The 13899-nt window shown below is 44.3% G+C and overlaps 1 protein-coding gene across 8 annotated transcripts in view; it reads left to right on the forward strand.

Annotated features, from left to right (window-relative positions):
• The first annotated feature begins 10802 nt into the window (after positions 1–10802).
• The window catches only part of GRIK1 (glutamate ionotropic receptor kainate type subunit 1), a 370605-nt gene continuing 367508 nt past the window's right edge, over positions 10803–13899 (forward strand). For all 8 annotated transcript variants that reach the window (XM_042903075.1, XM_042903078.1, XM_042903076.1 and 5 more), the window contains exon 1: positions 10803–10920. In XM_042903075.1, coding sequence (XP_042759009.1) covers positions 10803–10920 — 118 coding nt within the window. The remainder of the gene's footprint in view (positions 10921–13899) is intronic.

Raw genomic sequence — 13899 nt, forward strand, 5'->3', positions numbered from 1 at the left:
ACTACATGTATGTAATGAAAAATTTGGCCTTGCCTAAAGAGAGATCTGGCTTTTGCCCTGGGTTTGGGGAGGCCGTCTGTGTTACATCCAATAGTCATGTCTCTATTTAGGGAAGAAACTGTCCATACCTGATAATCTTAGGGTAGAGGCTGGCCATGGCAGAAAGACCAACCATATGATTTGGAAGTGGGGGATTTGGCTTACATGGTATCACATGATCTGGGGAGTGAATTCACCCATGTGGATCATCACCGAACTAACCGATCATGCCTATGTTATAAAGCCTCGATAAAAACTCATGACACTGGAACTCAGGTGAGCTTCCCTGACTGGCAATATGCCATGCATATTGTCACATGTTGATGCCAAGGGAGTAACACATCCTAACTCCAGGGGGAGAGGACAGTAGAAGCTTTGCATTTGGAACCCTCCCAGGCTCTGCCACATGTGTCTCTTCTTTGATTTTAATCTACATCCTTTCCCTATAATAAACCATAGCCATGAGTAGAATAGCTTTTCGTAAGTTGTGTGAGCTTTTCTAGCAAATAATTGAGCTTGAGGGTGATTTGGGGAATCCCTCAAACCTACGGGTGGTATCGGAAGTGAGGGAAGTCTGGAGAACTGTGTTCTCAAACCTGACAATTTGGCAAACTCCAGGCACACGAGCTCCAGGAAACAGAGAAGACATTCCAGGAAAGGAAAGACAGGAATAACCTAGATTTCCTTCCTAGACAGGGAGGAAAAGTGCCAAAATGACAGCCACATTGAAGGCCAAGAGAGCCCAGAACAAAGAGCAGGGAAATGAAGGTTTCCATGGAAGATGTCTCCAAGGGAAAATAAAGAACAAGAACATTTGTGAAAATTGGATAGGCAGGTTACTGGAATCTATGGAAAGGAGAAGATACAAAGAAATCAAACCAATAAAAAACAAAAACCAGAACAGAAAAACCAGACAAATAGGGAAAACAAAAAGTCAGAGGAAAATGTAATCGAAGCTTACTATCATGCTCAACTGTGTAGAGTTGGGACTATAAGCCCCAAATAGTGATTGAATCTAAAATGTTAAAACATTAAGAAGAGGAGAAAGGAAAGCTAATGGGAGGAGGGTGTTAAAGAGTGAACATTTCATACACCGTGACAGGATGATAGATAACACCTCAAACTGATGAGGCCAGCGAGGATGAGGGATGTATATTAGGTAGAAATATGGGATGTGTAAATGCTGGACAAAATAGCTGAACAAGTGGGACAGGCGGAGCTTGGAAAGCTGTTGTATTGTTTTCATTTAGTACTCTCTAACTTTTCCCAGTATATACATGCATTTCTTTGATAAATAAACATAATAGTTTAAAAATACACGACATTTCCAGGAGGAGATTATGAGGAGAGAAAGTAAGCCAAGGTGTCTTAGTTAGAAACTTGGTTTAATTTATATGATTTAAATATGAAGGAGCTTAGTGTGTTTTGATGTGAGGAGATGTAAATCGGAAATCCATAAGGAAGGGTGGGCTGAATAAAAATTAGAATGTTCTAACAGTTATGAGCTCCAATTCAGCTTTTCAAAGGCAATCACTAGAGGGGCACCTGGGTGGGTCAGTGGGTTAAGCTTCCAGACTTCAGCTCAGGTCAGGATCTCAAGGCTCCTGCGTCTGGCTCTGCACTGACAGTTCAGAGCCTGGAGCCTGCTTTGGATTCTGTGTCTCCCTCTTCTCTGCCCCTCCCCACCTTGCACCCTCTCTCTCTCTCAAAAAAAATAAATAAATAAACACGTAAAAAAATAAAAAGGCAATTACTAGCTCTCTAGCGTACATTCCTTAAGATTTCTGTGCACTTATTTAATCATTCCAAAACGGAAATAATTTGGGTTTATGAGATTGCTGAAAATAATGATTATTAAAGCATAACGGGAAAGCAAACTTCTAGCAAACTCTGCGTACATGAGTTACGTGCACAAGGTATGCCATTTTATACCTTCTTTCCTGAACTGAGATTTCTTGTCATGCCTTACAGACCTTTTGACATCCCCAGATGTCAAACCCAATCAATTTGTACAGATGAATTGAGGTCTGATTATGTAGCAAGAATTGGGAAAGGTACTGAATGTTCCCAGAACCCTAACACTGCACGCAGAGATCCTGCTCTCCTGGCACTTGCAACCTATAAGGGCACAGAAACACAAACAGATGAGTAAATCATTAAAATGGGTGACAAATGCTGAGAAAGAGAAGTACAAGGTGCTATAAAAGAATCAAATGGGTGGATATATTTTTCACTGTGGATCCAAGGAAAGGCTCTCTGAGTAATGAGATGTGAGGCATGAATAATCCTTCATCAGGAAAAGTGTGAAGACAAGTATATTCAAGGTTGGGGCTCCTGGGTGGCCGAGTAGGTTGAGCGTCCGACTTTGGCTCAGGTCACGATCTCATGGTTCATGAGTTCAAGCCCCGCATCGGCCTCACTGCTCTCCGCGCAGAGCCTGCTTCCGATCCTCTGTTCCCCTCTCTTTGCCCCTCTCCCGCTTGCACTCTCTCAAAAAAAATGAATAAATAAATAAACATTTAAAAAAGAAATTAAGAAAAGAGTATTCAAGGTGCTGAGAGAAGCTTGGGGAACAATGCTTTATGAAATGAAGATGTGGGCATGAGTGAGGGCCAATGCAGGACCAAGGCAACAGGATCCAAGCAAGAAAGTTCTGTACAATATGGTTGGGAAGGAGGGATGGGGAGGTTCGCCAGAGGCAAACACAAGGGAAAGGCGATACGTGGTTCTGGTGGTGAGGATTCCGTCTTACAAAGCAAGAACTGGTAACTAATGGGTATAGGTAAGAAAGGAAGAAGCCAGACTCAAAGGTTTCCTATCACCTTGGGAAAAAATTCTCAGATCTTCAAGAAGTTGGTAAGATCTGAGCTCTGCTCACATTCTTCATCTTCTCTGGTGCCCCTCTCTCTCCAGCTCACATCTGCCCACTCAGGCCTTATTTCACACCTTGATTGGAGGGCACCTGGGTGGCTCAGTCGGTTAAGCATCTGACTTCGGCTCAGGTTATGATCTCACAGTTCGTGGGTTCGAGCCCCGCATCAGGCTCTGTGCTGACAGCTCAGAGTCTGGAGCCTGCTTCAGATTCTGTGTCTCCCTCTCTCTCTGCCCCTCCCCTGCTTTCTCTCTGTCCCTCTCTCAAAAATAAATAAGCATTACACACACACATACACACACACACACACTTATATGGTCAGGAGCTTCCCACAACAGAGCCTTCTCTCTGCCTGACATGTTCTCCTTCTCCTTCAGTAAGCCAGCTACTCTTATAAGGCAACCTTCCTTCCTTCCTTAGGTCTTTTTTAAGGTCCTACTCCAAAGCAAGTTCCTCTTTTCAAATCTATCCCGTCCTTTTGCTTTCCTTCATGAAACCTACATTCTGTCTGGGTGACTAAGTGTCTTCTTCTGTAAAATGAGAGCATTACTGTTAGTGACCACCTCAAAGGGTCATTCATGGTGACTCTTAACTGTAAGTCACGAAAAGTAGTGCCTAGCATATAGTAAGGGCTTAGTAAATGCTAGCCATCATTTGAAAGAATCCAGGCACAAAAGAATATATATTGTATTTGTATTAACTCTCAAAACAGGCAAAACTAATCTCTGCCATTGAAAAGTCAAGATAGAAGTGACATGGGGGAAGGGGTGGGTAGTGGCTGAGAGATGCCATAAATGTTCTGATAGTGATTCATTTCTTGTTTGGGTTGTTGATTACAGGAGGGTGTTCACTTTGTGATAATTCATTCTTGAGCTCTGCGCTTAGGATTTGTATACACTTTGTACTTGAAAAAGTTTTAAAAGTCACCTATTATTATCCTCATGGACATAATTTGTAACGCTGTATTTATTTGCAGAACTGTTTACTTGACTAATAGGCCACGAAGGAAAGAACCAAATCTATCCACTGTGTCTCTAACCCCTAGGATAGTACTTGAAACAAAACGTAAGCCTTCTAAGTCACTCTTCTTTTCAAAACCATCAGTGACTTCCCATTTCATTCAGACTAAAAATCAAATCCCTTACAACAGCCTGTAAGTCCTTAGTGCTAAATACCTATTTGTCTCTCTGAATCATCCTTACTGCTTCTGTCATATACACTCAGGACTTTCCAGACACATTAAAACAAGATAGAGTTGGGGGGGGAAGAAAAAGAGCTAGATACAGTTGGTAGTTGTATGACTTTGTGAAGGTACTAAATGTCAATGAACTATTCATTTTTAAATAGTTAATTTTATGTAAATTTTACCTCCACGTAAAAAAATGTGGGTGCTCTAGAACCAGACCAGGGCTTTTACAAAGCCCTTCTTTGTAAAAAAAAAAATGGATTTCAGAGCTGGAAGGAGAAATGGAGAACATTAGTCCCCATTGACTTTTAGACATTAGCCCACCCACTTCATGTTTTGGTTGAGACCTAAGGAGGTTGTGTCGCTTGACCAAGAGCAAGATGTGATTAGTGATCAGGTGAGGGTTGGAACCCAGGTCTCCTGACAACTGAGTACCCAACCTGGATCTTTTCTTCTTTACCCCTAGAGGAATCTCACTTATGTCTGGAGGTAACGAAAGACCAATTTGGTTCAGACCTTACACCTGACTGAATTTCATTATACTCTCAGGTTGTTACAATAAGATATAAAAATATGAATAAATAAGATATTTTTGTTTTCCTTCCAGAAATTTCACTAGAGTTGCTTTCCACAGTGCTTTCACAGATGGGCTGGTGTTAGTATAAAAACCGTAGTAAAACTGTTCAGGTGTGTGTAATGATAGCCAAGGTACTAAAAAATGAAATGTTAAAAGAAACCCTTACTCCGTTTTGCATTTTACTGAAATTTGAAGAAACACATGTAAGGTTATATTCCAGTTTTGCTAGGCAAGTGCACTACATTAACATCCTAAATGTAACACTAAACATAAACTGATCCACGTAGGAGATTTGAAAGAAACCAAAAGAGAAATTTGTCTCATTATCCAGTTCAATCTTACAAATATGCACTTAGGGATTGCAGGTTGTATGGCTTATGAGATATCGATTCATTCATTCATTCATTCATTCATTTAATGAGCATTTATCAAGTTCCCCCTAAGTGCTAGGCAAGTGCAAGGTGCTATCGTTTTACGTAAAAAAGAGTAGTCTGCCATCATTGAGTTTGTAATAAGTAAATAAACAGTTGGTCATGACCATGAGGGAACTAAGGAGGCCATTGTGAGGAAAATTAATGGGAGCAGCTAATTTAGATAAGATACATAGAATGGATAGAGAGAGGCAAATGTGGGGGTGAATCTGGGTGACTCAGAAGGTTAAGCATCCGACTTCAGCTCAGGTCATGATCTCACGGTTCGTGGCTTCAAGCCCCGTGTCGGGCTCTGTGTTGACAGCTCAGAGCCTGGAACCTACTTCAGATTCTGTGTCTCCTCTCTCTCTGCCCCTCCCCTGCTTGTGCTCTCTCTCTCTCTCTCTCAAACATAAATAAGCATAAAAAGAAAACCAAACAAACAAAAGAGGCAATGTGGGGAGAGCAACAATGAAAAGTCTACCGTAACAGACCAGAGGGGGGATCATGGTGATTTGGACTAGTACAATAGTCCCAACCTGGGGTGATTTTGTACTTCAGAAGACATTTGGCAATGTCTGTAGACATTTTTTGTTTGTTACAACTTGGGAGGAAGGTACTACTGACATCTAGTGGATAGAGTCCAGGGAACTTGCGAAACATCCTGCAATGCACAGGACAGCCTCCACGACAAATTTTCTGGCCCAGATATCACAAGTTTTGAGGTTGAGGTCACCCAAGCGAGTATGGTAGCCAAAGAGCTGCAGAGAAAAAGATTCAAGAAATGTTTTGGAAGTAAAACCAATATAGTGTATGAAAATGAACTGGATATAGGGAAAGTGTAGGGGAGAACTCAAGAATGATGTCCTGAGTTTCCAGTTGTAATAGCCCAATGGAAGGTAGTATGCATATGGATATGAGAACTTTTGGAAGAGGACTTGGGGTGGTGCAGTGCTATGGCACAGAATCAAGAGCTGGACAAGCTGGGGCAGAAATAATAATTAGAATTGGCTGTATGAACCTGGAATTCAGAGGCAAGATCTGAGCACAAGATACAATTTGGGAATCTTTGGCTGACAGACATTTAACGTCTTGGAAACACACGACATCGCCTAGGGAAAACGTATAGACAAAGAAATAGCTACAAATGAGGATGTTGATCCTAAATCAGCTACTCATTCCTAGGAGGCTCTAAAAGCCACTTGATCTTTTACTTTCAGTGCCCTGGGTAACATGATAAGTATACTCAAGTATACTCACTACATTTTGAAAGCACAGTTATAAAACATCTGGGTTCCTCAGTTTATTTTAAGCTATTTTTCTTTGTATCTAGTTATCTTCTTTTGTTGTATCTAATTATCTTCTAAAAATTAAGTAATTTTAAATGGATTAATATCTAAGTATGCCATCAGCTCTCATAGGAAGCACAATGTTGTTCACTACTGTTCTGCTCATTATTAACCACACTATATTGATTTAAGCTTAACGTTTGGGGAATGGGGAAAAGACAGTATGTATTCAATGGGGCATTTTTATTCTCAAGAGGGCACTATAAAAATGTGAATCAAAAGTGATTACCATAGTCATTTTGAGCAAAAAATAACTAGACGCATATATACACAAAATACAATCCTTCTCAAAAGCACAAAACAAATTAACAGCAGCTGCTGAGCAGTCATGAGTAACTCAACACCATGAGCCTGTGTACATGAGCAGTGAAGGGAAGCATTTTAACAAGGAAATAAATTTCAGTTTTAAGCTTTACAGAATTTTACAAATGATACAGAAAAGTAACTTAAGTGTGTCACGTATCCTTTAAAAACCTATTTTAGGAAATGCAATCTTTCTAAGAGCTCTACCAATCAAAAAGGAACTGTAACAAAAATAATAAAAGTAATAAAATTTCCTTAAATAGTATTGGACCAAATCCTATGACCATGCTGTTAATTGAATCACTATTATTAACGCATTTCCCACCAGACAAGTTGGTCTCTGCCATGTGAGGCATATTTAAACTCGAAAGGTATGTATAGATTCCTTTAACCAAAAAAGTAATTACCACAAATGAACTAATCATGCTGAGTAACAAGGGCTTTGGAAAATACATTATAAGCAGTACTTAATATAATCTTCCAATGGCCCTATCGTGTTATTATTTTTTTCATTTTACAAATGAAGATATCAAGTCTTAGAAGGTGTATCAGTCAGTGTAGATTAGGTCATGTTGCAGTAACAAACAGACCCCAAAATCTTTTGTTTTTTAAGTTTATTTATTTATTTTGAGAGAGAGGGAGAGGGAGGGAGGGACAGTGAGGGAGGGAGACAGAGAATTCCAAGCAGACCCCATGCTGTCAGCGCAGACCCTGGTGCAGGGTTCAATCCCATGAACCATGAGATCATGACCTGAGCCAAAATCAAGAGGCAGACACTTAAGAGAGTGAGCCACTCAGGCACCCCAGACCTCAAAGTCTTAATGGGCGTAAAATTGGTTTGTTACTGATTTGTCGCCAGTTTGTTGCTGGTCTGACAACTATTTAGAGTATCTCCTTTTCATAATGTGACTCTGGGATCCAGGCTACTTTCGTCTTGTCCTCTACATCCTGTCGCTTTCAGGGTTACTCTTCCAGGAGAGGAGTGTGCTGAAGGGCCATGTGAGGTCTTTCACTGTCTTCTTTTTCACCCAGAAACACACACACCACTTCCCCTCGCATTTCGTTTCACAAATGGTCACATGATTACACTTAACTGGAAAGGTACAGACTTTAACGTGCCTGGGGAGAAGAAAATAAATATAGGTAAGCATTAGCAATCTCTACTACAGGGAGATAAAGTAATTGAACCAAGGCTACAAATCTAGAATTAGGTAAAAGCAGGATTCAAACACTGTTTGGTCAAAAACAGACCTAATTCTAGACTTTGGCTTCTAAAGATCTAGGGATGCAACCTTACCGGATGTAGCAAGAAAACAACAGACAACTGCACATCCTTAACACAAATCTTTAGGCTTCAACATAAATCCTCTAGCAATTGTTATATTTATTTCACTAAGAAGCACTTAGTAATCACATATAACCTACTCATTCTTAGAGTTTTGAAGGATCACTCCTTTATCAAGGTCTTCCCAAACTCCTATATGAGGTTAGATTTCTCCTTTTCTTTATGCCCAAAGTACCATTTTTTTTTGTAACTCATCATACTTCTTTACTAAGAGTTGCATCATAGCAGCAACCATATTCCAGCTGTGTCTCAGGGGCTTGACACAATGCCTCCCACAAAGTAGGCACATAATATGCATTGAATGAACCAATGAGTGATTGAATGAATAGAGAGTCTGACTCCTTTCTGAAGCAGGCCACACCACTGTTTTGACTTTCCTGACTTAGCAATGGCCAGTACCCCCCTCAAAAATTCAGGTGAAATTTACTCTTCTTACAACTTCCATCCAATATTCTTATTTTTCGTATTTCTTTTCACTTAACTAAGACTCCTTTCTTTTACCATAAGAGCTCTTCAAATTTCTGAAAATAACCAGCATATGTTTCTAATACTTCCTGGTTTAATTAATCCATGCATGAGATGCAATCCTAAATCCACATCAACCTTTCTTCTTTTTAAATTTTTTTTTAATGTTTATTTTTGAAAGAGAGAGACAGTGTGAGCAGGGAAGGGACAGAGAGAGAGACGGAGATACAGAATCTGAAGCAGGCTCCAGGCTTGAGCTGTCAGTACGGAGCCCCACACAGGGCTTGAACTCATGAACAGTGAGGCCATGACCTGAGCCAAAGTCCGATGCTTAACTGACTGAGCCACCCAGGTGCCCCTAGATGAACCCCTCTTCTTATCTGTGGATGTGTTCTGTTTTGGCAACTCTCATCCCACTACTTGACATAGGAGCTGACTAGCTTCCAGCAGTGGGGTTATAATCAACTTTGGAGGATGGGTGATGTGTTTTGCCCACTATAGGGTCTTTAGTAAAAGGTATGGTTTCTAGGGGCACTGGGTGGCTCAATCGGTTGAGCCTCTAACTCTTGATTTTGGCTCAGGTCATGATCCCAGGGTCTTGGGAAGAAGCCCTGTATTGGGCTGAACATGGAGCCTGCTTAAGATTCTCTCTCTCTATCCTTCTGTCCCTCTCTCCTACTTGTGCTCTCTCACTTTCTCTCTCCCCCCACCCCCCCAAGAAAAAGTATGCTTCCTGACACCACATACAAGATACTCAGGTATTTGGTGAATGAATGAATGAATGAATGCACCTTAAGATACATTAGGTCTGTTTTGTACTTCTTTCCTATTCTAGGTTGGTTATGTCTGTGGACATGTTTTTCAGATAGACTGACTCCGTTTAGGTCAGTCCTCCAAAATCCATACTTAGGAAAAAAAAATCTCTATGAATGTTAATGCACAGCCAGCAAACATTTATATAGAACATTCCCCAGAAAGCTCAAAGGAAATTAAGCCAAAATGATCAAATGCTGATGATTTCCCCAGGGAACTGTCCTTGTCCTTCTACGAGAAATAGTCTCCAAACCTACATTGCTAAAATAGACTGTCTTCCAGCGTTCGAACGTGGCAGTCAAAAGAAATCAAGAAAAGGAGGGGCGCTGGAATCTGCCCCTTTCGCAGTTCTGCATCTGTAAATGGAAGCGAAGCAATTTTACAAGAGATTATCTCCGGTCTGAATAGGAAAGAAACCACTCTAATCTCAGAGTACGGGAGGTCCCCCCGCCCTTCTCCTTCCTCTTCATCCTCGCCGGAGTTAAAACAGCAGCTCTGCTATTCTCTGAGATACTCGCGTCCGAGAAGGCGATTCTCCATCTAGTGATGGGAAGAGTCCTAGTTGGGCATCCCCAAGACCCCCTAACGGGCGCGCAGGGACACTACCAAGAAGGCCTTTCTGCCACTCACAGCGCACGGCGGAAACTGCCTCGGTTCCGACCAGTAGATGAGATTTTCTCGGTCTCGAGTATGCAACGCTCAATCGACTTTCCAAGCAGCACAGCGCAAAGTTGAGGGCAAGGGAAGACTGCGTGCGTGTGTGTGTGTGTGTGTGTGTGTGCGCGCGCGTGAGTGAGTGTCTGGATCGCTGGTGTTGGGGCGGGCAGTAAATCAAGGGTGGGGCCAGCGAGGGGAGGAGGAAAGCAAGGACTGAGAGAGGCAAGAGCGTGGCTCCGATCCCAGTTAACCTGCTGGAGCCCATCCTGCCTGCTCAGACCCCCTGCACCAACTCACCCAGTCCCCTCTCTCCATCCTCCTCCGCCTTCGTTCCCCGTTTCCTCTCCTTCTCTGGCTGCCGCCTCCCCCTACCCCCCCTAACCCCCGCCCCCCGCCCCCCGCCCCCCGCCACTCTCCATCGGACCGGAGGGCGAATGAGGAAGACGTGCCCGCAAATTGGGACAGCAACTTTCCCCAGCTGGTCTCTGGGCTCCGGGAGCAGAAGCGCGCCGGTCCTCCGCCGTCCGCGGCCCACGAAGGAGGAGCAGCAGCGGTGAGGGGCTAGCGGCAGAAGCGAGGAGCCCCGAGCGAGCCCCGCGTCGCCAGCCAGCTCCGCGTTCCCACGCCCGCGCCCTCGAAATCTCTCCGGGGGGGTGGGGGGAGCGCTCAGGGGTGCCGCCGCCGAGCATCCCGGGGAGGATGAGGCAGGGAGCCGGCCCGGGCGCGCTGCATCTCGCGGGCGTGCGGCCGCGGCTGGGGCTCGGCAGGAATTAAGAAGCCGAGAAGATGGAGAGCCGCGCACTCCTCGCCCAGCCCGGGCTCCGGACCAGGGACACCGGCTGGGCGCTCCTCTATTTCCTCTGCTGCGTCCTCCCCCAGACCGCCCCGCAAGTACTCAGGATCGGTGAGTGAGCCCCGGGGAGCGCTCCGGGCCGCCGGCTCGCGGGACGCGGCGGCTCCCTGGGCCGGCGCGAGGGCAGCGGGTCCCGGGGTGGCAGCGCGCGCCGGCGCAGGGGGCAGAGCCCGGGGGTGGCGAGGGCAGCGCGCACGGGAGGCTCCGGGAAAGGGGAAGCCGCGTCACTGCTGCCCTCCCGGCGAGTGCCGGGCTTCCCCGCCAGGGACGGTTGGCGGGTTTTTTCAATCCGGGCTTCGGGAACGCGGGCAGGAGTGCAGGGGGCCAGGCTCTCCGGGGCGGGCACCCCACTCCGGGCGCGGGGCCGCGCGCGGCTGCAGCCAGTTGCTTCGGGCGCGGAGATGCGCTCTCCGGCCGTCTGGGTGGACGTCGGGCGGTCCAGATGCGCAGCCCGGGTCCCTGGCAACCTAGGCGCCGGGTAGTCAAAGGCATGTCCGTATCTCAAGAGTAAAATGTGGGGACCGCGGGGATTTCCCACAGCCGGCTAACCCCGAGCTTCCAAGTTTTCGTCCCCAAGTTGCGTTCTTCTACATGGAGCCTCCAAAGTCTGGAGGGTTCCACCTGTGTGGGGCAGAGCCCGGATCTGGCTCTGTGGCCGAGAGTTCAAGGAGGGGAGAGAACAGTCAGCCAACACCAGGAGCAGGCACCTAAGCGCCCCATTTGATTCCCCAATCTGCCACGCCTGCGGGCCACTGAGAATGATCCAGTCCCCCGTCAAAATAACTCCCTGGAAGACTCTGGACTTCGTTCTCAGGTGGGATAAAAAGAGACTGGGAGGCTGAGTGTAGGAGCCCTGGGGCAGCCTAAAAAAGAGCAAAAGGCAAGGACATTGGAAGGGGGTGGGTACTTTGCTAGGGTGTGGATTCCTAGACCTACAGGCACAGCGCCCACCGCGGTGTAGCGGAGACACTGAGCGATTTCTAGGCTGTTAGGGTGGAGGTGGGGGTGAAAAACCTCTTTGCCTTTAATGTTCTCCCTTCCATACTAAACCCAATCTCTATTCCCTTAGTCTCAGCTTGCCCTCCTCCTTCCCCAATCGGCTATGCCTCTTAGACACACACACAGAGAGCCACAGGTGAAGCTGAGACACCACATGGGCCTCCCAGCTTTTCCAGTCTCCCACTGGAGGTAGCAAGAGTGAAGTCCTGAGTTCTAAGGGTTTCTAATTCACACCCTTTCCAGGAACCCACAGGATCTGCAGGATGTGCACGGAATAGTGTAGAGCATTCCGCCCAGCAACGCCCCTGAGCAGCTGAAATTTCTCAATAACTTTACTGATGCTGGCCTACAATTAGCAAACCTCTTTGCAAAGATTCAGAAACTAGTTCTTGTCACTCAACATGACTATTTTGTTAATATATATATATATATATATATATATATATATAGGAATTTACTACTATGAAATGCATTTTCTCCAGACATGTGGGATCTAATTTTCAAAAAACATCCCTAATACTAATTTTTACTGCAGATATATTTTTCTAGATTACAGATAATGATAATGTGCATTTTTGGATAATTTAGACTGTCCATTAAAAGAGTTCTAAAGCATTCATTGTACAAAAAAAAAAAAAAATACTACTTGTAACTAAAATACCCTTCACCTGAAGTATGTTGTAGCCTTAATATCCTGTCCTCCCCCCCCCCCCGCCCCCGCCACCATGGATGCAATCAGCCCTCCACAATCCAATAACAAAATTTCTTTGAACAGTACTAAATACATGATGAATGTGTTACAATTTCCAACACCTAATAACTTAATTGGTGTTTTGCTTATGCCTTATATATTTTAAAGGAGACAAATCTAAAAAGTGAGACAGAGACAGAGAGAGAGGGAAATCTTGACATACTAGAACAGGCTATTCCAGCCAATAGCCTTCCTTCCTGTATAACAAATTTAAGGTAGCATTTTCCTCCCCTGCATTCCCTAAATCTAAAGGAATTCCCAGAAGGGGTGGAAAAGGATGTTTTAAAACATATTTGTTCACAGATCTGAGTATTTACAAGCAATTACACTCATCCATTTAAAAGTGGTTTTCAAAGTGAGAACAACCCAACATGATTCACTGACCTTAAAATACATGGTACAGGATAATGAGATTTCCTTTTTCCAAATGGGAGCTGAAATGCATAAAGTAAAATTGCATGGCCTGATGCTGTTTATGTGCAGTACAAATGTCTTACTCCTTCTGGCTCTGAGTGACCTGTGGTTGGTGTAAGCACTACGTGTATGTACCTCAGGACTGTGCTTACTTTTAAGTGGACATTTCAGCACCATGGAAACCAGCCTTAGCTCAGAGGCAACCTGCCTCTCTACAGGGAGTTTCTTATGTCAGCCAAGTCCAACACGGAATACAAAATATCAAAGGAGTTAGGGACTAAGCAAGAGTGTAAAGTGTGTGGGGAGCAGGGAGGGGGGAAGCAAAGAGAAGAATTAAAATGTGTTCTTTTTTTTTTTTTTATCTCTCATCCTTTTTCTCTTTCCTACAAACCACAAACCATCCAACCAACCAACCAACAAAAAGGGGCTCTTGATTATTGACTTCCGTGTTTTCCAGTAACTTAACATATCCAAAGTAGACCATTAATGTTAGGCGCCTTGCACTGTGCGTATATGAAAAGGCATTTGAATGCTTCAATAAATTAATTGGTGGTCTACTTTTCTTGTGAGTGTCTGCTTAAATTTCAGCTATTGAGGAAAATGAATGAAAGGTATAAACTTTAAGATAAAATTCATGCCTGCTAAATATTAACGAGGTCATTTAGTATGCACATAGGCATGGTTATCACACATACTGTGGCTATCCTTTGAAAAGTTTACAACCTCATGTCACAGATTAGAGACATGAAGGGGGTCCAATGGGATGTAGGTTCCCTAAACATTACCACTACCCTCCAGAGGTTGCCCAGCAACCTGCATCGAAGGGAAATATGGTTAGCTGCTGGGAATTCCCTAGGGGATGCTGG

The sequence above is a fragment of the Panthera leo genome, chromosome C2, assembly GCF_018350215.1.
Source record: "Panthera leo isolate Ple1 chromosome C2, P.leo_Ple1_pat1.1, whole genome shotgun sequence".
NCBI classification, from domain to species: domain Eukaryota; kingdom Metazoa; phylum Chordata; class Mammalia; order Carnivora; family Felidae; genus Panthera; species Panthera leo.